At 34.6% G+C, this 27513-nt stretch overlaps 1 protein-coding gene across 1 annotated transcript in view; it reads right to left on the reverse strand.

The window, feature by feature from the left end:
* The window catches only part of rngo (DNA damage inducible 1 homolog rngo), an 84495-nt gene that overhangs the window by 7497 nt on the left and 49485 nt on the right, over positions 1–27513 (reverse strand). The window contains exons 2-3 of the mRNA XM_067781794.1: positions 17182–17647; positions 17005–17127 (exon numbers count right to left, since the gene is read on the reverse strand). Of these exons, the coding sequence (XP_067637895.1) occupies positions 17005–17127; positions 17182–17647 (589 nt within the window). The remainder of the gene's footprint in view (positions 1–17004; positions 17128–17181; positions 17648–27513) is intronic.

A 27513-nucleotide genomic window follows, 5' to 3' on the forward strand; every position in this document is an offset into this window, starting at 1 on the left:
AATTTATTTTGCAGTCAATGGAATAAATCCTTACAGACTAAATATATTAAATAGTTCTTAAATTAAATGTAGAGCTTAAAGTATGAAACTTATATACATACATGGACCGGAGTACTTAAAATGCAGAGCTTAAAATAATTAAAAATTTAAACCTTGGTAGAGAAAAATCCAAGGAAACCGTAGCGCTCAGTGAGTTAAACTCACGTATAGCACGGGCAATAGGAGCATTACAGACATAATTAGTTCTAAGATTATCACCATAAAAGGTATAGAAATTTCGGAGAGAACGTTGAGGAATATTAAATCGAAACCGCTCCAACAATTACGGGCAGTCAATAAACCTATGCTGACGACTGCATAGCAGACATACTGTAGCAAGTCAGTCCATGTATATATTGTACATAGCCAATCCATGTACGTCGAAGCATGTATATGCTATACGTACAAGTTATGTATTATCCTCTTATGCTACTAAACAGCTCATTAGTGTACTCTAAATATACTGGGTTTCAATCTACTTATTTTATATCTACTCATTCTCACTCTCAATGTAATAAAAATAAATCGATCGCTTAGAGAATGCTAGAGAGTCACAAATCGAGTCAATCTTCGTCTAACATATTGTCGGAATAAGTCGATGTCAACATTTAAATAATAATTAATAAATGAGTGTAAAATTGACCTAAAAAATAAAATAGTTTCATTTCTGATATAAAACCAGAAACCTGAAACCTAAATGGCGACGAGGGAAAAATCGGAAAAAAATAAGAACATTAAGATCTTGTTTAAGTCCTTTATATGCGTGAAAAAATAATAATAATTAAAATAAAAGACATTTAAAAAGTTAAAAAATGTATGAAGCAAGTTTAGAGTGTCGAAACTGGATAAAGCCTCTTAGGCCCTAAAAACTATGTGTGATATACGTAAATATATGTTATAGGTGCAAAGAATTTAATTATGCAACCTTGATTTTCAAAAATATTTAAAACTCAGTGGGTATAGTTTTTATATTACGAAGCGAAAATCTCTGAAAATTGTGAAGACGAAAACTAAAAACTTTATATTATACCGAAATTAGTGGTATTACATATGTACGCATAACATACTTAAAAAAAAAAAAAAAAATTACCGCAAATCACTTAAGTGTTCATAAATTACAACAACTAAAAAATCTTTTAAAAGTGCACTTGACTTCAAAACGAGAAAATTATGACCTGCTATAGCTGTACTTAAAATCAAAACACAAAGAAATAACACAAAATGGCACTAACATTAGCAGAGGGGTTGAGGGAGGCACGGAGTATTCCCTTTTTTGATGGTCAAAGTGAGTACACCATAACACATTACTTGCGAGACGTATCTACAATTTTGTCGCTGACAATTGAAGAACAAAAGCCTATCATATCCAAAGTCTTATGTAACAAATTGAAAGGACGAGCATTACACGTTATACAACATCTCAACGAGCCGAGTTTTGATGATATATTAAATAGGTTAAAAGAGGAATTTGGTGTTAAGTCCACATATTTGAATTTAAGAAACGAAGCTATGAATGTTAGGGCCTCAAATATTGAAAATTTGCATAATAAACTAGGATCTACTTTACAGAAAATGAATACGAAATATATTTTAGAAGGGGGTATTGATGTTTTATACACCCCACAAAATAATACAAAATTAATTTTTGAAGTTTATTTAAAATGTTTGCCATTTCATGTAAAAACTTTGTTGTTGCAAAATAATATAAACAACATGGAAAACTCTTGGTAAACAAAATTCAGGAATTTTCCGCAACAAAAATACAAATTTTGAATATAATCCGAATTATAAAAATTCGAACATATACAATAGAAATTTTGAAAATAATCAATCCGGAAATTTTAATAGCAATGTCAACTATGGTAGAAATAATGGCAATTGGAGAGGTGAACCAAATTTCAGAAATTACTCTGGTAGATTTCCCAACAGCACAGGGCATAATCGGCAACAACCCGTTGTTGCAATGGAAGTCGATAATTTAGAAAATTTTCAGCTTTCTCCTCACCGAACGACTTACCCCTGATAGATTTGACTATCGAAGGCATAAAAGTAAGATGCTTAGTCGACAGTGGCAGGGGATTTCAAAACCTTTAAGAATTTTCATAGTCGTAGAATATTGAAAATCCCTATTCTGATAAAAACCCTTTTTGCCTCTGAAGTCATATCAGAAGAAGTCATAGTAAATATTCCAGGGGAACTCGAAAGAGAGAAAGAAACAATGTCCTTGCGAACCTAAAAAATAAACCGTTCCAGTGTATATTAGGATTAAATGTTCTTGCTCCTTTAAAAATGCTGATAAATTTTTCACAAAAAGTAATAAATATAGGCGATAAAATAATTCCATTTTTTAACAATAATAGCTCAAGTTACCTTTCCGTTAATGATGAATTTTATGCATACTGTTCTCAAACAGACACATATCCAGACAACTTATATTTGGATAAAAGCAACTTTGATGTGGATCCATTACTTAGTAAAGATTTGAATGACGAAGAGAGGCGGATATTAAAAAAATTTCTACTAAAGTATAAACGTATTTTTTTTCAAGAAGGCCAGTATTTACCAGCTTTAGAAGCAGTTAAGCACCAAATTATCACAAAACCTCATGCCCCTATATATACAAAAAATTATCGATATCCTTACGCGTTGGAAGAGGAAATAAATATTCAGCTTAATTCTATGTTAAAAAACGATATAATTAGACCTAGCAAATCTCCATATAATTCACCGTTGTGGATAGTTGCGAAAAAATCAACAGGTAAGGTTAAGAAGTGGCGTTTGGTAGTCGATTACCGTAAATTGAATAGCCTTACTATTGATGACAAATTTCCCATTCAAAATATTGAATCTCTTTTTGAAAAACTTGGGCGGGCGCAATATTTCTCAACCATCGACCTTGCAAAAGGATTCCACCAAATTTTAATGGACGAATCTGATATAGAAAAAACTGCTTTTTCCGGACCTAATGGGCATTACAAGTTTATGCGCATGCCCTTTGGTTTGAAAAATGCGCCTGCTACGTTCCAGCGCATTATGAATACAATTTTGTCGGAATACATCAACAAAATCTGCATAATATATATGGATGATATTTTGGTATTTTCTACTTCTATTAGCGAACACTTTGAGAGCCTAACAAAAATATTTAACTGCTTATCCACAAATAACCTAAGAATACAATGCGATAAATGCAAATTTTTATCTAGATATACAGAGTTTCTGGGCCATATTATCACACCTGAAGGTATCAAGCCAAACCCGGAGAAATCAGGCTATACAAAAGATAAAATTACCAAGCACCGTTAAAGAAATCCAATCCTTTCTACGCTTAACGGGCTATTACCGAAAATTCATTAAAAATTACTCAGTGATAGCTTCTCAAATAATTAAATATTTGAAAAAGGATCAAAAAATCAACTCGAAAGATAAACAATATATAGAAGCATTTGACAAACTCAAGCTTATTATGACTTCACCCCCTCTACTAGTATTTCCTGATTTTTCCAAAACATTTACTGTGACAACCGATGCCAGTAATGTTGCTATAGGCGCGATTTTAAGTCAAAATGGAAAGTCAATTTGCTTTGCAAGTCGTACATTAAATGGTGCGGAAAAACGATATCATACGCTAGAAAAAGAGCTTCTAGCCATAGTGTGGGCGGTGCGTCATTTCAGACCTTATTTATTCGGACGTTCATTCGTTGTTCAAACGGATCATCAACCCCTTAAATGGCTCTATTCTCTAAAAGATACAACCACACGGGTTTTAAGATGGAAAACCTTACTAAGCGAATACGAATTTGTTGTGGAATATATTAAAGGTAGGGAAAACAATGTCGCTGATTTTTTACCCCGACAAAACGATAATAATTACTTTATGGATAAGGAAGAAAACATTGATATAAAATCCTTGTTCGAAAATTCTTTAGAAACGGTGCATTCAGCATGCGAAAACCTAAATGAACACTTTCTTATATCCGAGTCCATAGTAAACAGATACACCACTCAGATTCGTATAGTAAGGAACAAACCCATCGAAAGCGAAATATTATATAACAAATATAGAATATGTAGTCTATATAGCCGAAGGCGACTTACAAAATAGCATTTATCTTACAGATATTTTTAGGAAATATATTAAAAAAAGGAACAACAGGAATTCATTCAGAGTTGCCTGATAGTGCGTACAATGTTGTACAAGAAAAGCTGATTAGTTTATTTTCTTATGACAATAACATTAAATTTACTAAATGCTCTAACAAAGCTTTAGACTTGAAAACAGAGGAGGAAATTTTAGAGGTAGTGGAAAAGGTCCATACGGAAGGGAACCATAGGGGTGTGCTAGAAAATTACGAACAAATGAAATTAAGGCACTTTTACACAAATATGAAAAAAGTTATTAACAGATTTGTTAACAAATGTGATGTGTGCAACGAGAACAAATACGCAAGAAAACCTCTAAAAAAATTTTGCAATTACACAGAAACTCCTAGTAGTCCTAACGAGATAGTTCATGCCGACGTATTTTATTGTTTCCGAGCTTGTTTTCTAACTACTATTGATAGATTCACGAAATTGGCTTCCATTCATAAATTGCCTGATAGAAACATGGTCACAATCAAGATCAAACTTCAAGAAAGATTTTCTTGGTTGGGTGTACCTAAAAAACTGATAATGGACAACGAGTTCAATAATTCACTTATACGATTATTCTGCCGCGAAAATAATATTATTCCACACTTCACCACTCCAAATAGTCACACCGGAAATTCTGATATTGAAAGGTTGCATTCCACATTGTTAGAGCATATACGCATTTTGAAAAATTCAGACAACTCCTTAGAAGTAGAAGAAATCATGATCAAGGCTATTGGTTTTTATAACAACTCCATCCATAGTTCAACCAATGTAAAACCGATTGACTTTATCAATAGAAGCGACATAGATTTTGAAAAAATAAAAAATTATACTTACAGAAAAAAGAAACAAGCAATCAACAAATTAAATGCAGAAGCAGAAAGGGTTCCACACTTCAACAACAGCAAAGTTTACATGAAGAATCCTGTTGCTAATAGAAATAAAGTTGCAAAAAGGTTTGTACAATTGCCAAAAAGTTTTCCTAATAAAGTTGACATGGCAAATATCAAGAGGCCGCATAAAATAACGTAAATGTGCTTATGCGAATTTTATAAAAGATTTTAACATTTACTCATAAATTACAATTTAAAAGTACAAAATTGTGAATTTTCAATATTTGAAAAATATGTATCTAATGGTAAAATTTACCACTGGTGGCTTCAGCGTACAAACTTGAAAAAATAAATAATTATACATAATTTTATGTATACATATGTATATATAGTTGTTAAACTTAACATAAATATACCTTTTGAAGTTTTTCTTAAATATTATAATACATATAATATATATTTTATTACAACTGACATATACGTACATAAACCCAAATGCATATGTATGTAAAAAGCAAGTATTGATTTCAGTTATAATACACAAAAAAAAAAAAAAACAATTTCGTATATGTATAAAACTTAGATATGGTTAATATTTACGATCGTTAACAAGAAAGAAAAGAAAATATATAACTTTTGATGTCTGAATTCTGATTTATTAATTTGTTATCAAAAACAAAAAAAAAAAAAAAAAACAAAAAAAAAATTTTACGTAGTATCTACGTTCATTTCATGCACAAGCATTGTTCATTTTACATTTAACTAATATTTTAAATTTTCGTATACATGTATAGATATAATTTTACACCCTAAGATAAATCGCGGGGACTCTGTTTAATTTATGTGGAGGGCGAGTTATGTATTATCCTCTTATGCTACTAAACAGCTCATTAGTGTACTCTAAAATACTGGGTTTCAATCTACTTATTTTATATCTACTCATTCTCACTCTCAATGTAATAAAATAAATCGATCGCTTAGAGAATGCTAGAGAGTCACAAGTCGAGTCAGTCTTCGTCTAACATGTCGGAATAAGTCAATGTCAACATTTAAATAATAATTAATAAATGAGTGTAAATTTGACCTAAAAAATAAAATAGTTTCATTTCTGATATAAAACCAGAAACCTGAAACCTAAATTACATAAATACCAGTGTTAATTTAAATAATAGTCGTTACCTCAAGTTTATTATTTATTGTATCTTTTACTCTTAATAACTTTGTAACTATTGTAAAGTAATTCACTCTAACGCATATGTAAATGTATGGTTCATCACGTCTCTTAAATAATAGATTTTCGTTCTTACGCATGTGCAAACATATATTGAGTGCTTTGTTAAAAATGTATGCGTACTGATATATCAGACAAGCTTCAAGAAAATAGAATGCAATAAAGTTCGGTTGTTAAATGAAATCGGACGAGCGCGGTTGTTTAATTTATGGGCTACAATTTCTTAGAAGTGAGATTGTCCTGTCGCCTGCAACAAATATAAAAATTTTTTTTCCTTCTTTCTTTTGGCAATAAAAACCAAAAACTGAGTAGAAAACTGGGTGAAATAATAAACCTATAAAAAGGAGTGTTCGAAATAAAATAGAAAAGCAGTGTAAAAACATGGAAGATCAGGATGTTTCAACTATATAGTGTGCTTCAGCTACGTGCTTGGCTACGTAGTTTGCAGTTGCCGTCGAGCGACAACAAAAGTACACTCATTATACGTCTCATTAATGTGCCGGCAGACAAACGAGGAGAATGTCCAACAATAGAATTCGACGACACACATAACGAAACATACGCTATAAATAACGACGAAGCTAACGAACAAGAAGAAGACGAAACAACTGCAGAACATCAAGTGGCGAGCGCCACCACGAAGCAAGCAGAAAAGCAAACAGAGCGGCAACACGAAGAAACAGCCGTTAATGTATTTTAATTCGAAATACTTGCTGCGGCATGAAAAGCATTTACTGGGAAGGGAGAACTTGCTGCTACGTGGTATTGGAACAATTAGTAGCGCACCTGCAACGCAACAAAAAATTTCAATAGACATGCTAAAAAATTTGTTGCGCGATTATGAGGGTGGTCCAAACTTCGGAGTGTGGGTAGCACAATTTAAAAACATTGTAAATGTATACAATATTAAACAAAATGAGCAGCATATGCTATTGCTAAGCAAGCTAAAGGGCAAAGAGGAAAATTGGCTACAAAGCAAAGGACGTTCTATCGGAGCTACAGGCTTACTGGAAGAATTGGGAGAAATATTAGACATTAAAGAAAATCGAATCATATTACGCCGAAAATTGGAGGCAAGAAAGTGGAAAGCAGGAGAAAAGTTCGCATGTATGTATGTATGTATTTATTTGAAAATTTGTTCCTAGCACAACAAATTTGACCAATTATTTAACAGTGCTAGTCATGAATAGCATGAGCTATAAAAATTGAAAATTTATAATATTAAATTAGATTAATCAATTTAAATTAAATATAACAGATAATAGTTAAATATTTATGTATGCAGATGTAAATCTTAAAACTAAAGAAAAGTAATTAATAAATATTAAAAGACAGCAGTAGTGATGTTGTTGTTGTTGTTGTTGTAGCGATTAGGTTACTACCCGAAGGCTTTGGGGTGTTATCGATGTGATGGTCCTTTGTCGGATACAGATCCGATACGCTCCGGTAACACAGCACCATTAAGGTGCTGGCCCGACCATCTCGGGAACGATTTATATGGCCACATTAAACCTTCAGGCCATCCCTCCCTCCCCAACCCCCAAGTTCCATGAGGAGCTTGGGGTCGCCAGAGCCTCGTCTGTTAGTGAAACGGGATTCGCCGCTCGAAGGTGAGGTTGACAATTGGGTTGGAGAAGCTATATATTGCGCTACACAACCCCTTGAACCCCCAGCAGTAGTGATGACAACCTTTGGCTGATTATAGATCGAATAATATTTAACAAATAAAGAAAAAAAGACACAGAGAAAGGAAAAGGGACTTAGAAATGAACATTTTAACAACAACAATTTGAGATCCAGTTTAAGAGTCGTTAAAAAATGAAGTTAGCTCTTTTTTGAAGTGCAGAGCATTACTTAAGAGTCGAAGACTTGTAGGTAGGGAGTTCCAAAGACGTATAGCAGTAACAAAGAATTGGCGTTCAGAGGCTACGTGCGGTATCTAATGTGCGTAAGAAGCACCGATCTTGATGGTTGCAGAAAAATAAGCTTACGATATAGTCAGGTTCCTTCGTGTGTATCAATTTATAGAGGAAGGACAGTGTTTTGACTTTTAAAAGATTTTCGAAAGAAATGTTTAGCAACCTTTCAGCATGTTGTGATACGTGATCAAGCCTTTTCAACCCATTAACATATCTAGCAATGTTGTTGTAAACAACATTTAATTTGTTCTTGCACAATAGTCACAGTTTGAGTAAATCACACAACCATGGAGTAGCGTAGGTATTAAGTACGCTTTAGCCAGAAGTAGTCTTATGCGCAAAGGCGTGAAATACTGTGTTAACTATAGTGTACGAAGCATTTCATACACTTTTCCAACCGTTCTAAAAATATGGTCTTTCCATGTCAATGTTTTGTTAAAAATTAAACCTAAGTTTTTCGCCGTATCTACGTATTCTATAACGGAATTGTCAAACACTACATTCTCTAAATCATTAGTGGGAAAAGACCTTCTATGAATAAAAATACATTTTGACTTATTGGGGTTTATACATAAGCCATTCATAGTAGCCCATGGAAATATTTGATTCAAATCGTGGTGTAAGTTACTTATGCACAAGCTAGTTTGATCACGAGGACAACACGGAAACAACTGCACATCATCAGCGTAGATATGAACATTACAATACTTAAGGTCATCGGGTAAGTCATTGATATACAGAACAAATAACAGAGGACCCAGGATAGAGCCTTGAGGGACGCCTCTTAAGACATGTAGGAAGTCAGACTTTTTACCATCTATACATACTGCTTGACTCCTATCGCCAAGATATGATCTTATAAGGGCAACTGCATGACCAGAGAAGTTAAATAAGTTTTCCAACTTCCTACAAAGCAGAGTGTGGTCTACAGAATCAAAAGCTTTAGAGTGGTCAAGAAGTGTTAAGAAGGCAATGTAACTTTCATCCACTCGCTCACGAATTTCTTCTGTCACAGATAATAGTGCCGTTGTACAGCTCCGCTTTGACCTGAAACCGGCCTGACTGTCTGACAGGAGCTTGTATTCATGTACATATGATAGGATTTGCCCATGTGGAATACGTTCAACGATCTTAGAGAGGAAATGGAGTATGGCTATTGGTCGATACTCATTAATTTGTTTACGGATTGGAATAACTTTTGCAGCTTTCCAGTATATTGGGAAGACACCGGTCGTCAAAATTGAGTTGACCAAGTAAGTAATGTGGGGAAGGATTTTGGGAAGAATGACTTTTAAAAACTTTGAACATATACCATCAAGCCCCATTGCGTTAGACTTCACATAAAGTATGGCTTGGACAACATCACAATTATCGACACAAACAAACTCAAAAGGGCTAGTGTCAACATTAAAACGCACGGAGTAGTTATCAATACACACATTGTCGGCTGAGTTTGGTAGTCTTACAAGGGTATTATTTATTTCGTTGGTGTCGACATCAGAGGGATGAGACAGGTCACTTTTGGGCTTACCAATTCCTATTTGCTTGATTTTGTTCCACTTTTCTTTTGTACAAAGCAGAACTAAACTTATACTTAAAATAATTTGCCTTGGCCAGCCTTATGGCTTTGTTTGCAGTAAGCCGAGCTGTTTTAAAGCAGCTATGCGCTTCGACTATTTTGTACCTTTTCCACCGTGAGTAGGCTTGGTTACGAAGGTGGATAAGGTGTTTTAATGTAGCATTGAACCAAGGGCTATTATTGTATTTAGGTGTTTTTATTTTTAGTGGAACGTGATCATCGAATAACTTATTTATGTTATCCTGCAGAAACTTTGTCTGGTCATCAACCGATGTTAACGTACGAAACAAGCACCATTCAACCGACTCAACGGACTCAGCAAGAGAATAATAATCTATACTTCTGTAATCGCGATACGTGAACGAACTTGGCCTACATGATGTTTGGAAGTTGTAGTTTAGGAATATCAGGTCGTGTTTTGAGAAGCTGCAAGCGGATAGTTGCGTGTAGTGGATCATTTTATGAAGATCATTGACAAAAAATAAATCTAATAGAGAAGAGTTAGTATTTGTGAAATGCGTTGGTAAAGCACAGTTTGTGGGAAAAAGCCGCAGAGATTCCATGCTTTGTTTTAAACTGGCATCCACCAGTAGGTTACTATTAAAATCTCCAGCGATGATAATATTGTCATAGTCTGTTAGTAACGATTGAAGAAATTCAATAAACGCGGAAAAATCTACTAGTCGATTCGGTCTGTATGTACAGCCGATATAAGAAGCCTACTATTATTCTCAGAAAACACATGAACAAACACATATTCCACAGGATCACCTGGACTAGAACAACAACACAATTTATAGGACATACTACTTTTTACATATATAGCAACACCACCACCATGACCACTTCTATCAACTCTGAAAAGTTGGTATCCATTTATCTTCACCATATCATTTTTATGAAACGAAGAAAACCATGTTTCTGAAACACATATGACATCAATATCGGAGCCTTCTGACAGAAACCTAAACTCGCCAAGCTTTTTATAAAGGCTTTGCGCATTGATATGAACAACTTTCAGCCCGTTGGCTTTTTTGCTCACTATGCGCAACAAAGTACTACCGTTTAAGAACACAATCGACTACCGTTTAAGAGCACAAGCATACTTGCAAAGCTACACCACGAAGGCGCAACTTATAAAGGCCTTTTCCAAGGTGGATATCAAAGCGGCAGCAACTACATCAACAGCACCAGATGGCTTACGTGAACAAAGGTGCTACAATTGCACCATACGTGGGCATTTGGCAGCTAAATGTCTGAAACCAAAAAGAGAGTTAGGAGCATGCTACGTGTGCGGTAGCAAAGACCATCGGGCAGCAGCTTGTGACAAAAAGAAATGTGTACATTTGGTGGATGATTATGTAAGATTGTTTCATTTTGTCATTAAACGTTATAAAAATATTTCCTTTTCCTTAGAATGCTTAATTGAGACTGGAAAGCCAATCAGCTTTATAAAGCGGTCCTGTGTCAGCGGACAAGTGGACGTGAACAATATATTAAATTTGAATAATTCATACTTTGGTTTAAATAACGGAAAAATTGTAACTTATGGAAAGTTTTTGTGTTACGTTAAAATAAATGGCAAATTTTTCGAAATAAATTTTATAATAGTTGATGACAGTACCATGCATTATAAAGGCTGTGTTGGGTAGAGATTTTTTAGAGGCTTGCAAGTTTAAATTAGAAAGAGAGGGTGAAGTTAAAGAAAATATATCGTTAACGAACGAATGTAAATCAAGTTGCATGGAAAGCGACAACAAAATAATTTGTGATACTAATAAAGAAGATAAAACTTCATATAGTAAAAATGATGCTTCAAGATTAAAACAAAACGAGTTTTATTCTGACACAGTAATTGAAGTAATTAATGATTCAAGTTGTAAAGTTGATGAGAAAGACGAACAAGATTTTACCAAACAACTTTTGTTAATTAATAATGAAGATAACGAGAGGCCAAATTTAAAAGTTAGTTCTAAATTAAGTTTTTATCATACAAATAAGCTATAAGAAATTTTTAGGAAGTACTATGATAACACTAAACGCACCGATGAACCTAAAATTAAGAGTGAAATGAAGCTAATTGTTGAAAATGTGAAGCCTTGCAGTTGTTATCCAAGACCTTTGTCGTACACTGAAAAAAACGAGTTGCAAAACTTATTAGATGATTTTCTAAAAAAGAAAATAATTAGACCAAGCGAGTCTGAATTTGTATCGCCAATTGGGCTGGTTCGTAAAAAAACTGGTGATTTGAGAATGTGCGTAGATTACAGGGTGCTAAATAAAGTTACGGCTAAGGATAATTACCCGATTCCGTTAATAGACGATTTGCTCTATAGGATGTCTGATAAAGAAATTTTTACGAAGCTAGATTTGAAGAATGGGTTTTTTCATGTGTTCATGCATAGAGACTCAATCAAATATACTTCCTTTGATACACCGTTAGGCCAGTTTGAGTTGGTTAAAGAAAATAAAGTAATAATTTATTTTATGATATAATGATCGCTATTGAGAGGTTTCGGATCAATCACCCTATTACGGTTGTCAACGTCAACCATCACTTCGTATCGTCGTCGACATCACGTCGTATCAACATCAATGTCACGTCAATGCATAATTGGTATTTACTAAGGCAATGTATTGATGTCGACGTGATATCGATGAAAATACGATCCCTAAATTTTTGACAGTTGTTTATTTACAATTTGTATTGAGTTAATTTTTTGTTTAGTGGACAAGTTGTGGATCTAAATAACTGCTGAAATCTATTAGTGCACAATTAAGCATTCCGGGCAAAATACACACAAGGAATTTGTTTACGAACTTTAGTGAATATATTGTAGATGATTGGATTTCTCTTTAGTACACCATTAGCAAGTCCCTACTTCCCAGAGCGTGGTGCACTAATGGAAAACTTGATCGAATTCGGGAGGGGTATCAAAATACCCGAATTGACCTCGGTATTAATAATCTGAAGGCGGAAATAAGAAATACTTGAAATTTCACAAAAACCTTTTAATGAACCACTTGAAAGCTTGCAACTGTTTTTTTTTTTTTGCAAATATTTCCTAACGCAAGTAAAATTTTTATAGTCCGCCTTCGGATTATTAAAATCGAGGTCAATACGTGTCATTTGGTACCTCTCCTGGGGTTTTTGGACGTATTTTAGCAGTCGACCGCTGCCCTAGAACATTACCACAATTCTACTAAACTGACTGTTGTTGGTTATTTTGACTATTATCTGAAATTGACTAAAAAATTAATAAATAAGAAGCATAAAAATCATAAAAAAAAAGCTTATTTTTTGAATTTTTAATAGCTGAATTCTGTATTGCCGCGCTTGTCGTCACCAAAAACTGTGTCGACAAATTTTGTGTCGCGTCACGTCAACACAACTTCAACATTGTTTTAGCCAATACCAAAAAAGCGTCAACACTCGTCAATAGTTATCGACGTAGACAACGCCGATACCAATTCATGAGCGTCGACACTAATTTTCTCACTATTGACAACCGTAATAGGGGTGAATATTGATGCAACGCAAGTCAGACAAAAAAATGCATCCAATATTTTATTTTTCAAAACGTACTAGTGAGATTGAGTCGAAATATCATAGTTTCGAACTAGAAACGTTATCCATTATATATGCGCTCCAGCGATTCCGGGTATACCTCCAAGGACTTAAGTTTAAAATAATTACCGACTGTAATTCTTTGACTATGACATTGAACAAAAAGGAACTTAATCCAAGAATAGCTAGGTGGGCGTTAGAACTTCAAAATTTTGACTACAAGCTGGAGCATAGATCAGGTGAACGTATGCAGCATGTTGATACCTTAAGTCGCGTCAACAATGTGCTGGTTGCAGATACTAATACGTTTGAGGAAAATTTAATTGTATGCCAAGCGAGAGATGCAAAGTTAAAAGAATTGCGTGATTTGTTACAGGTTAGTGAGCACAGTCTATATGAGATGAGGAACGGGGTACTGTACAGAAAAGTTGATAATGGAAAAATTCTTTTCTGTATTCCAGAAGATATTATTCAAATAGCATGATGAAATGGGCCACGTAGACATAGACAAACCGGTTGATCTGATATCAAAAAACTATTGGTTTGCAAAAATGAGACAAAAAACGGCAAACACATACAGAATTGTTTGAAATGCATTGTGTTTTCCTCCAAACAAGGAAAGGAAGAAGGGTTTTTGGATAACATCCCAAAAGCCAGCGACCCATTTGAGTCAATACAAGTAGATCATTTTGGTCCGGTTGATAATTCGCGTTCAAAAAACACATATTCGTGGCCATAGAATCGTGTACAAAATTCGTGAGACTTTATACTACTAAAACAACTAATACGAAAGAAGTAATTAGCGCTCTTAAAGATTACTAGAGTTCGCCCAGTGGTTGAAATTCAACCACATAAGCAAATAATATATACAGTTTTTATTGTTCATACTTAACGATATTTACCTTAGTAAGAAAAAAGTTATTTAAAAACGTTAAAATTTTTATTAATATTAATTTATTGCTAAATTTAACAATTTCAATACTGAAGTGAAAGTAATTTGTCATTTTAATATAATAATAGGAACATTCGATGGGTAATATAATGAATAAGTAAGCTCAAAATAGGGAAATTTTATATTGCTCTGGCAGGAAGGGTATGATTTAATCAATCTGCTTCTCGTAAACAAAAGGTAGGAAAAGGAAAGGAAAGGAAGGAAAATCAATGGAAGGGAAATGAAAATAAAAGAAATGAAAGAAAAGAAAAGTAGAGGAATGGAAAGGAAAGGCAAGGAAAGGAAAGTAAAGGAAAGGAAAAGAAAGGAAAGGAAAGGAAGGAATATAAATGAAAGAATAAATGAAAGTAAAAGAAAGGAAATAAAAAGAAAATTAAAAGAAAGGAAAGGAAAATAAAAAAGGAAAGGAAAGTAAAGGAAAGCAAAGCAAAGGACAGGAAAGGAAAGTAAAGAAAAGGAAAGCAAAGGATAGGAAAGGAAAAAAAAGGAAAGGAAAGGAAAGGGAAGGAAAAGAAAAGAAAGTAAAGGAAAAGAAAGGAAGGAAAGGAAGGACTATGAATGGAAGAGAAATGTAAGTAAAAGAAAGGAAATAAAAAGAAAATTAAAAGGAATGGAAAATAATGAAAAGGAAAGGAAAGGACAGGAAAGGAAAGGAATGGAAAGGAAAAGAAAGAAAAGGAAATGAAAAGAATGGAAAGGAAAGGAAAGGAAAGAAAAGAAAACAAAGGAAAGGAAAATAAAAGAATAGAATGGAAAAGAAAGGAAAGCAAAGGAAAGAAAAGAAATAGACTTGATGCATGATCAGCTATGTATTTTTGTTTCATTTTTATTGTGTACAAAGCAACTCCTCGGTCATGCTCACGATTCAGCATAGTACACAAAAAGCAAGTACACACACACAGCGTTTCTATAGTATCAATAAGTGCATGTGTAGTGGTGTGACTTTTATGTTAAATTTTTTATATTAAAATGATTTTTCAAATTTTCTTTATTTATGGATAACAGTGCAGCTCAAAATTTCCTATCAACACATATATAATTTGTATACCTTAGAATTATAGTTTAGCAGAAAACGGTTCCACATTTTTTCATCTTGTCTATTTATATATAAGATAAGATTTTCGCTCATATAGCAAACCGACAACAATTATATCAGATAGAGGCAGCTGTTTTACCTCAAACGACTTCTCGCAGTTTTTAGATTCAGAAAGTATTCAACATATAAAAGTAGCTACAGGGTCTCCCCAAGCGAATGGTCAGGTAGAAATGGTGAGTAGGAGTATAGGCAATGATAGCAAAACTATGCGACACTGAGCGAAATATTCATTGGGACAATGTGGTGGAAATTGTTGAATACACTTTAAATAATACCATTCACCGAACAATAAAGCATTATCCAAGCGTAATGCTGTTTGGTGTTAAACAACGAGGACATGTCGTAGATTTGCTTAGTGAGGAACTGATAGAAGAAGGAGCCAAACCCGCCAAACAAAGTCATAGAGAGACTAGAGCACAAGCTGCATGAAACGAAAAGCGATTACAATCTTATAATACAGTAAACGGCGGATTGCGAACCAGTACAACTGCGGATGTTCTAAGTAATGACCGATACGTTTTGGAGGATGTGGAAGGTTTCCAACAGTCCAGGATACCTTATAAAGGAGTCTGGGCTGTTACAAATATACGACCATGGCTTAATAAAGCACAAACTTAAAAAACACTCAAGATCAGGGGATCTAATGGTCGGAATGGCCGAATTGTAGCAAGTTAGCCCATGTATATATTGTAGATAACCAATCCATGTACGTGCGAAGCATGTATATGCTATACGTATATAAATAAGTGGTACCATAGTGTTAATTTAAATAATAGTCGTTAGCTCAAGCTTATTATTTCTTGTCTCTTTTACTCTTAATAACTTTGTAACTATTGTAAAGTAATTCACTTTAACGCATATGTAAATGTATGGTTCATCACGTTTCTTAAATAATAGAAACTATTCGTTCTTACGCATTTGCAAACATATATCGAGTGCTTTGTTAAAAATGTATGCGTACTGATAGATCAGACAAGCTTTAAGAAAATAGAATGCAATAAAGTTCGATTGTTAAGTGAAATCGGACAAGCGCGGTTGTTTAATTTATGGGCTACAATACGTATGTCCTGCATGTGATGTGTCCCCACATGACACCAACCATCTTTTCAATTGTAATGTGGAACCTACGCCTCTAACACCCATCTCCCATTGGCCGCCCTTGTTGAAACAGTCAGTTTCCTTGGACTCCCGTTAGAGGATTTCGATGACAATTTGTGAGTGGTCGTGTCCATTGTGTGGGGCGAAGTACTGTTAATACAACAACACCCCGTTTCTATGTACCGGAGATTTTATTCCCCGACCAAGGGCTATCATTTAAGTGTAACCTCAATCATGCTTTGGCGTCACCCACTTCTTTAATCGCTTACTGACGGTGAACCTTCACTCATTCCTTCTCAATGAAATTTCATCTGCCTTGCAGCTGCCGTTCATAGTCGGCAAAAAACATGTAGGACCCGTCCCGCCAATTTGTAGGAAACATTAAAAAGAAGCACGACTCGAATTGGAACAGAAGCTTTGCCTGGGTTTTCCCGGAGGTAAATTCGCGCCAAGTACTTTTTCTTCTTAACTTCAAAAATTTGAATCAGAGGTCTCTGTGAAGAGATATAGTACCATTTCTGTGGAAAAGTCCAACAATCGAAGTTTACTTACCTAGTATCTATAAGTCGATTAACATTGCAGCGTTCAGCACAGCCTGCACTCATAATTGTAGTTTGTGCCCCCGAGTCAACGAACGCTTTGACCGGAACACCATTGACTTTGCAATTTATGTATCTAGAGAGAAAAAATCGAATACAATGGATAACACAAATTGCATTTGATACTTACAACATAGTAACGGTACCAAAAATTTCTGGATTATATTCAATAGCCGCTGCCATGTTATCTTGAATATTTTTTTGTTTAATCTCCTCAGCTATAAGACGTTGCGCCTCTTCATCAAAAGGATCAGCATTTAGCATGCGTAAACGTTGTAGTTGTCGTTGTTTTCTAAGATCAATTTGTTCGCGTAAAACCTTTGCAAAATTTTCTATATTTCCTGATAGCAAAGCATCGGCTAATTTTGGATTATTCTGTTTAAGTAAGGCCAATGATTCTGGATTTGATAAAAACATTTGACGAACAGCTGCCGGATCGTCATCGTAATTAACATTGAACTCATCAGCGTCAGAGTAATCCATGCCTGTGGGTTCTGGACGATAACCTGGTGCCAGACCTGAACTAGAACCACCACCACCAACGCCTGGTATTCGAATATTACTGTAATTTAAGCCGCCGAGAGTTGAAGCTGCATCTGTGAGGCGAGGAATAGTAAGATGTGGAAAATACCAAAAGCAAAATATATAAATGAATTTCTATTACTCAAATCAAAAAAATGTATATGACTTTTTAGTTTATATGAGACGCAGTGGAAAATATGGGGCATGGCGGAACCAGTTCCGCCATGATATGGGACTAAAACTTAAAATGATGGTACATTATGTACGGGGCATACACGCTTGAATAATTCTGCATATTATCAGGAAGTATTAAGAATATACTATCTAGTGCACACTGGCCTAGCCAGGGAACGGACAACACTTTTTTTTAGCGAAATTTATGTTTAAAAAATAGGCGTGAGTACCAAGACCTCGGGAAATTCTCTGTGTAAATATAAAAGTATACGTTTGGAAACTAATTTGTATACCTTTCATGAAAATGAAATGGTTTTGTCCTTAATCTCAAAATGGTAAATCCTTAAAGAAGAAGAGATTCATCCACGAATAAGTATACTAAAGTGACCGGGACGAGATGAATGGATTTAGTCCCTCAATTTCTGAGATATATTGATAAAATTTGGTTAGCGGGCATATTTAGGTGTCCGATTAGACATTTGTCGGAACCGGATCGGACCACTATAGTATATATCCCCCATACAACCGATTTTTCAGAAGAGGATTTTTGTCATATCTTTATCAGATTGAAGCTTCAAATGTCACCATATGCTGCCGTTTATAGTACATACTGTTGTCTGAAAAAATCGAAGAGATCGGCCGTATATGTTTGTGAGATAAGAAACTTTACGTAATTTCTGTCCCATTTTAACAGATAGAAGCTTCAAAATTCAATAAATATACTGTAACGAATTTAGGAAAATTCCGCTTATATGAAACCTTCAGCTAATGTTCGAATCGCTAAACTGTTGAATAAATCACTCCAATGTTCAGTATTGCAAACTGGTCTTTATTTAGATTACTTTGGGAGTAGTACTTCACAACCAATAGCGTGCTTAAATCAAAACTGATTAGTTATTACTTAGCTTGCGCTGCTTGTATACTCTCGGTTTCCTCGTTCACCCATTTCTCCTAAGGTCTAGTAATTTCGCGAACAGTTGTAGCTCATGCTAGGTTAGTTACCAGCTATATACATGTATATCTGTAGTCCACGCCTCTCCCATAGCCATATGCGTGTGTATGTGTGAGTAACTACTTCGGCTGATGACTACATATTTGTGTGTGTGAGATATCTCTTCGTCGCCTTCTACACAGGAGTGGCTGCTTTATTGTTGTTGTGCATTTATTTAGTAGCAGCTTAGTGATGTTAATATTCGCCACAATACACTCTTGTGTACGTGAACACATCGATTTAATCACCATTTACACACATACATGGAAGGCGACGGGAAGTACATGCACACACATAACCAGCAGCTCGACAAAGACATCTCTCACACACACAGATGTAGTTATCAGCCGAAATAGTAACTCACACATACACACGTATATAGCTGGTAACCAAGCAGGAGATACAAAAAGTTCTAGAAGGTGAAACGTCTAGACCTTTGGAGAAATATGCGAACGAAGCAACGGAGTGTATAAAAGCAGCGCAAGCTGAGTAATCAGTATTCAGTTTTGATTTAAGCACGCTATTGGTTGTGAAGTATAATTGTACTACTCCCAAAGTAGGCTAATAAAGACCATTTTGCAATACCTAATATTGGAGTGATTTATTCAACAGTTTAGCGATTCGAACGGTCCTATTAAGGTGGCAGACACACTATAGCAAACAACAATATTATATATTAAATAATTTATACCTCATTTATTGGCAATTTAATACCGCAAAAAAATTTTAAGCTGCGTCCGGTTCCGAGAAACGGGAGTGTCTGCTAGCTTAAGACTCAAGCCAGCAGACACTTCGTGAAAACACGACCTACGTTTTCCGAACGACTTGGATAATTGATATTACATTTATTGGCAATTTAATACCGCAAAAAAAAATTTAAAGCTGCGTCCGGTTCCGAAAAACGGGAGTGTCTGCTAGCTTAAGACTCAAGCCAGCAGACACTTCGTGAAAACACGACCTACGACTTCCGAACGACTTGGATAATTGATATTACATTTATTGGCAATTTAATACCGCAAAAACAAAATTAAAGCTGTGTCCGGTTCCGAGAAACGGGAGTGTCTGCTAGCTTAAGACTCAAGCCAGCAGACACTTCGTGAAAACACGACCTACAGCTTCCGAACGACTTGAATAATTGATATTACATTTATTGGCAATTTAATACCGCAAAAAAAATTTAAGGCTGCGTCCGGTTCCGAGAAACGGGAGTGTCTGCTAGCTTAAGACTCAAGCCAGCAGACACTTCGTGAAAACACGACCTACGACTTCCGAACGACTTGGATAATTGATATTACATTTATTGGCAATTTAATACCGCAAAAAAAAAAATTTAAAGCTGCGTCCGGTTCCGAGAAACGGGAGTGTCTGCTAGCTTAAGACTCAAGCCAGCAGACACTTCGTGAAAACACGACCTACGACTTCCGAACGACTTGGATAATTGATATTACATTTATTGGCAATTTAATACCGCAAAAAAATTTAAAGCTGCGTCCGGTTCCGAGAAACGAGAGTGTCTGCTAGCTTAAGATTAAAGCCAGCAGACACTTCGTGAAAACACGACCTACAGCTTCTGAACGACTTGAAAAATTTATATTACATTTATTGGCATTTTAATACCGCAAAAAAATTTAAAGCTGCGTCCGGTTCCGAGAAATGGGAGTGTGTGCTAGCTTAAGACTCAAGCCAGCAGACACTTCGTGAAAACACGACCTACGACTTCCGAACGAATTGGATAATTGATATTACATTTATTGGCAATTTAATACCGCAAAAAAAATTTAAAGGTGCGTCCGGTTCCGAGAGACGGGAGTGTCTGCTAGCTTAAGACTCAAGCCAGCAGACACTTCGTGAAAACACGACCTAGGAGTTCCGAAGGACTTGGATAATTGATATTACATTTATTGGCAATTTAATACAGCAAAAAAAAAAATAAAGCTGCGTCCGGTTCCGAGAAACGGGAGTGTCGGCTAGCTTAAGATTCAAGCCAGCAGACACTTCGTGAAAACACGACCTACGACTTCCGAACGACTTGGATAATTGATATTACATTTATTGGCAATTTAATACCGCAAAAAAAATTTAAAGCTGCGTCCGGTTCCGAGAAACGGGAGTGTCTGCTAGCTTAAGACTCAAGCCAGCAGACACTTCGTGAAAACACGACCTACAGCTTCCGAACGACTTGAATAATTGATATTACATTTATTGGCAATTTAATACCGCAAAAAAAAATTTAAAGCTGCGTCCGGTTCCGAGAAACGGGAGTGTCTGCTAGCTTAAGACTCAAGCCAGCAGACACTTCGTGACAATACGATCTACGACTTCCGAACGACTTGGATAATTGATATTACATTTATTGGCAATTTAATACCGCAAAAAAAATTTAAAGCTGCGTCCGGTTCCGAGAAACGGGAGTGTCTGCTAGCTTAAGACTCAAGCCAGCAGACACTTCGTGACAACACGGCGTACAGCTGCCTAACGACTACAATAATTTATACCTTATTGATTGCCTAAATGTTTCGCTGTCCTGAAAAATATTTTCACTATACCAAACGGAAAAATTAAATTTTATATTTTGCCGACCCTAATAAACATAAATTATAACTTTCGAAAATCAGTGAGTTGCATGTTAATGTTTACTCAAAACTTAGCAACACTTAACTTCACTTAGAAGTCTGTTGAATTTTGATTTTCTATGTAAGTTCTAAGTGACGTTTACATTTTGAGATGCCATTTGTTTGTTTCCATTTCATTTTGACATACAAATTGACATTTATTGATTAGGATGCCAGAGTGTATGCGCTAAGTGGAGTATAATCGGTGATAAATTGCCAAGTTTACGCCAAGTCAAGTCCAGTCTATGCTAAGTATCAGTAATGGGCCCTTAAGTCTGAAGCCAGCAGACGCTTCGCGAAAACACGTATGAACATTCATACATACATATGTACACATGTACAATGTACATGTTAGCGCGCATACAATGATTTAAGTATTGCGTAAATTTAGTTGCATCAATATGTTGATTGTTTTTGTGTTGATGATGTTTGCAACTATAACGGTTTATAAAATACATGTCGGTCTTCTTTCTTTCGAAAATCAGAGAAAAGTTTGTGCATATTTCGTATTTGTATTTTCCCGGTTGCGCGCAGGATTTCTGATAACGGGTACATATGTATGTACATATGTGCTTTAGGGTGTGTCGAGAAAAACAAGTTTTCAATTTCTATCCTCTCAAATGTTTCTATTTTATTTAAAAAAAAACCCTCACCAAAGATGGGTCCTATAACTCCACTCTACGGGGTACGATATTTTTATTTTATTTTCCCATTTCGTTAACATGGGAAAAATAATTTTTTGTCCTTACTTGAATTTACTTAACTTTTTACGAAAATCTTTTATGTGCCGTTTTGCCTAGTTTTGAGGTCTTGTACAGGTTATAAAAAGTTTTTATGATTTTTTTCTAACCATATCATTTGAAAACACTCTTAAGGCATTGAGACCTTAATTACGAATTTATGTTATTATTATATTGTTTTAGTTATGGCTATGTGAATTTATGCTTTATCATTTCAATACACTTTTAAGTGTGAAATAACTGTTTACACAATTTCGTCAAAGAACACAACTTCAAATGGCCATGACTTTTGGAAAAAAATCGTAATTAAGATCGCAATATATAAAAGAGTGTTTATAAATGATATGATTAGAGAAAAAAAATCATAAAAATTGTTTGTAACCTGTACAAGACCTTAAAACTAGGCGGGAAATCCGTTTTCGGGTACCACTTAGGGTGGAGTAATAGGACCAAACTTTGGTGAGGGTTTTATTTTTACATCAAATAGAAACATTTCAGAGGTTAGAATTTGGGCAACATTTTTTTCGAACCACCCTAATATGCACTTTTTCCTATGTACCCGTTAGCGCAGAAATTCTGCGCACATGCCATTTGAAACATCGAAATACAAACTTTTCTCTGATTTTCGAAAAATAGTAGAGCGAGATGTATTTTAGAAACCGTTATAGTAGCAAACATATCAGTTTGTGCTAACACATACACAATCAACATATTCATGCAACTAAATTTACTCATTACTCAAATCATTTGTAGTAAGTATGCTCGCTGCCTTGAATGTATGTTCCAGCGTTGCCACTCGCGCAATTTTTTTGTTCCAAAAGTGTATCATTCCTGAAAAAATGTATCAATTCGTTTTAATAGATTGATACATAGTTTTTGAGTCATTTCGTCTGAATTTTATATAATTTGTGAAACAAAATTCTGAAATTAATAATATTTAAAACAAAACATCACCGCACTATTTTGGCTAAACGAATTTCACAACTGAATTTTATAAAATTTTACCAGCGCTCAGTTTTAAATAAATGTCGCTGTTATAAAGGCTTTTCTATTTAACATATCGAAACGCGTTTATTTAAACGGAATTATTGTTTATACGTTTCTTAACAAACACTACTTATTTTAAACAAAACTAATACTAACAAAATAATTATGTAGAAGAAATACGGTTTATCTATATATATAATATAGATATAAAGGAAAAAATAAATATCATTCTAAAATTTGATTTACTATAAAACTGCATATTCAAACATTTTTTAGAAATCTTACTGAAAATTTGTAGTTCCCATGACAGGGACAGAGGTTGAATCTTCCAGAATAAAAATGTATACATTTAAGATTTTTTGTATCTTTGTATCCACTCATTAAAAATGTATTCAAATGTATACAATTGTATCCAAACGGCAACCCTGGCATGCACATTGTACATATCTGTTTTCATATGTACGCACTAGGGTAGATCTCCTGCTATCTCATGCTATTAGAAAATATTGTTTAGGACAACGAAAAATTTAGCCTGTCAAAATTGCAGGTTTTAATTTTAATGTTAAGAGATGCATCATGCGAATCTAGTTTTCTCTTACAAATTACATGGGGAATTTTTATTCGATGTGTACCTACGTTAGCGTTTTCTTTTCTGGCAAAAGTGTTATGATTTTTGTACTCGGCGCAAGAGTTGTAAATATATTTATTTTATATTATATTTTTCTATTCTAAAAAGCAGGTAACGCCTTTACGGGGTATTTCGTTCTTTTGTGCAATTGTTGCCTGCTCGCAACGCAAAAGCGTTACACTTTTACCCTGCAAAAAATGGCGGTGTGGCAGTACAACCCTGCTAAACCAGCTGATCGTGGCATTTTATTTTCATAACTTTACAAATTTTTAGCGACGAAAATTGAAATGAACGAAATAATTATGTGTGCGTTTTTGAAAATCAGCTAATACACGGGGTAGCCATTTAAGTTCTTTGCATGCACTATAAATGTTGAAAATTTTCTGGGGTAGGAGTAACTTTATTAAGGCTTTACCATTTACTTAGGAAAACATTTATTGCAGAAAAGAAAACTCTATTATTCTCCTGTAATATATGGCGAAAGTGCGTAAGTTAGCCTTAACATTTTTTTTAATCAACACGGCTTCTCAGCTGCTTTAAACTCACACTTTGTCTTACTCAAATTTAATTGGCTTCAACACTGCATAACCAGAATTCTTCTTAAGAGCCTAAGTCAATGGTTCAAAGTTTAGGTGAAATATGCAGATCTTTGCATTTGGGGTTGACATTCAACCCAGAATATCTTACAAACGATTCGTCTTAGTGAAAAATCTCTTTAGACCTTTTTGTAGATCGTCCAATTTTTTATACGAATGGGTATTGCTCATCATTTAAGACCCAGTTGTTAAAGCGCAGGTACACTTCAAATAAAAAATCAAAACCTTCCCATATAATTTTGTATGGAGAAACTAAAATCGCGATGAGGCACTTCTTAACATAAAAATTAAAAGCTGCAATTTTTAAGGACCATCTTTTTCGTTGTTCTCAAACAACATTTTTACTATACCAAAAGAAAAAATTTTACTTTTTATATCTGGCCCTTCCTAAAGAACATAAATTATGAAATACATCTTGCTCTTCTTTACTATTCATATACATCTACATTTGTGGTTAAGAAAACGCTTAGATAATGTTTAGGAGGTCCATCTAGCGGCAATTATTGAAGACTCGCAGCAGTGGTAAATAACTTGCTTCACAACGGGTTGTTCTGAATAGCGGAGGCACGCGCCTCTGTTGGTCATAGTGTATAACCTATAGCTGAATCGGTTACAATTAATAGTGGACACACACCCTTTTTCGGTCATTGAAGTGGAGAATGACGCAGAGATAAAACGGAGAGACATACTTCAGTTGCAACTGAGTATAATGCATACCGCAATTTAGCAGTACTAATTTTAGGCGCAAAAATTTCATAATAGATAAAATTACACCTTAAGCAGTCCATATAATGTTTGAGTGCATATGTATGTAACACAGCTATAATGTGAAAATCATATCATTTAGAATTTCACTGCTATTTTCGTGTTCACAACTATACATACATACATGTTAGCGCGCATACTTGCTACACTACTGTTGCCAATTTGGTCCCTCCAACCCCATTTGGCCCGTTGGTTCCTTTTTTCAATTTTTTAGGAAGTAGCCACGATTTTGGTACTTTGCTTTCCTTTTCACTGAGGGAAAAATTCAAAATACTGCTCACAAAATTTGCCACACACTCGTTAACTCACATATAATTGCCAATTTACTTCAATGGAATTCTTAACATAAAAATTGCTCAGTCAACAAAATGTAACAGAACAATGACATTTCACCAACGAGATAATTTAGGCGAGGCATTAAAAAGAGATGTGTTGGATCCTTGGGCAAACACATTGTCATTAACTTTGGTGAAAGACATAGGCTTATCCTAGAAATGTGGAAATGTTATACCTAAATAATTAACGTAGTATTTGTATACTTTTAATATTTCTTTTCTATTTATTAATTTAAACTCAGCTGATGGTATCTATTTTTTGTAGGAAACCAAGGAAAAATCCTAAATACATTTTACAACGAAACAACACTCTAGTAAATTGCCGAATTGTTTGTATAACAATAAACTAAAAGAAAAATTTGGCCCTTTTTTGAGATTTGGTCCTTTTTTCGGTGAATTTTGGTCCCAAATGAAAACATGATGTGGCAACCGTGCTTACTACAAATGATTTAAGTAATGCGTAAATTTAGTTGCATAAATATGTTGATTGTATATACCTATGTTAACACAAAAGGAAACGTAACCGTTATAAAATGCATCTCGCTCTTCTTTCTTTCGAAAATCAGAGACAAGTTTGTATTTCGATAAGCTTCAAATGGCATGCGCGCAGGACTCCTGCGCTAACGGGTACGCGTGGGTATGAACATATGAATGTTTTTGTATGTAATTATCATTTAGTACAATTTTTTGATGGTTTCAACTTCTTCGTTGCCGAATTCGATGTTTTATTGTTTCGCGATTTGTTAACTAAAGAGGTTGCTCTGAGGAATTTCTTCAGTTGCAAATAAGAAATAGGCTCAAAAAGTTTTGCGTTCTAAATAAATGTGATAAAATATTATTTATTAATAGAGTGAATGTCGCTGGAATTCGGTATTTTCAGCCTATATTTACTGTTGCTGATCGGGATCACTCGCATTCCGACAGCATTAATATAACAATAAAATTATATGATGTGTAACCAAAATAAGGTCAAACAAAAGTTGGAGCAGGGGGATTGGAAACACGTCCTTTTCAACCTCCCAATATATTTTGAGATGTGCTGATCGGAATCTTCATGCGTTCCGACAGTGTCTTTACTAAACAAAGTTGAGGGGTGATTGGGTACACTTCAATTTCCAACATCCAAAGACATGTTTAGCTGTGTTGATCGGAGACCAATACATTCCGACAGCTTAAAATACAAATATAATTGAAAAATATAAGTTCCAAATTTTGTTGCCTAAAGCTGGGAGCCCTGGAGGATTGGAAACGCGTCCTTTCCAACCTTCCTTAAATGACTGGCTCCCAGACTCGTCCGTTTGTTACGCCAGTAAATATGCTGATCGGAATCACATGGCATTCCAACAGCATATTCAATAGAAATAAATGATATAATAATGAATTGTACTTAGTAGTTTAAGTTTTAGGCCTAAACAGCCGTAATAATAAATAAATTAAAAAAAAAAATTTGTGTTATTTTTATACGAATTTAGTCGACATTTCTTTAAATCGCGAGCGTGAAAAAGTGTATCAAGAAGTAAGTATTTTTTTAATTCATATCGCAACATTTAATTAGAGCACAATGCACTAAACTTTTGTTTTCATCAACATTTTAAGTTGGGTGGTAGTGGTAATAATTTCCAATTTTACAAAAATTGATTGAAAACTATGAAAAAGATTAATATCTTCCTTCAACTTACATACATATTCCTTGCTTGATGTATAACTAGGAATTTTTCACACCCTGCTTGTTGTCGTAGGTCAGGAACACTTGCAAATGCATTTACTTTGAATTCAATCATTACCTTATCATTTAATAATGTACATAACTGTCGCATTGACATTTCAATATTAGATGATGAACTCATAATACAAACAGACATGTGTGTACCCACATAATTAATAGCTGTGTTTTTTTTAGTTCTATATACGTTTACGCTTAAGTTTTATATGGACTGCTAAGCGACAAACTTTAATTACACCTCTGAAATTGCTGCGCATAAAATTTGTCCTATTAAATTTCAATACGCATTATACTGAGATGTAACTGAAATATGTGTCTTTGTTTCACCCTCTACACTAATTCTATGTATTCTATGTGTGTCCACAATTCATCGCAACCGGTTCAGCTAT

Source organism: Eurosta solidaginis, chromosome 4 (assembly GCF_040869045.1).
Source record: "Eurosta solidaginis isolate ZX-2024a chromosome 4, ASM4086904v1, whole genome shotgun sequence".
NCBI classification, from domain to species: Eukaryota; Metazoa; Arthropoda; class Insecta; order Diptera; family Tephritidae; genus Eurosta; species Eurosta solidaginis.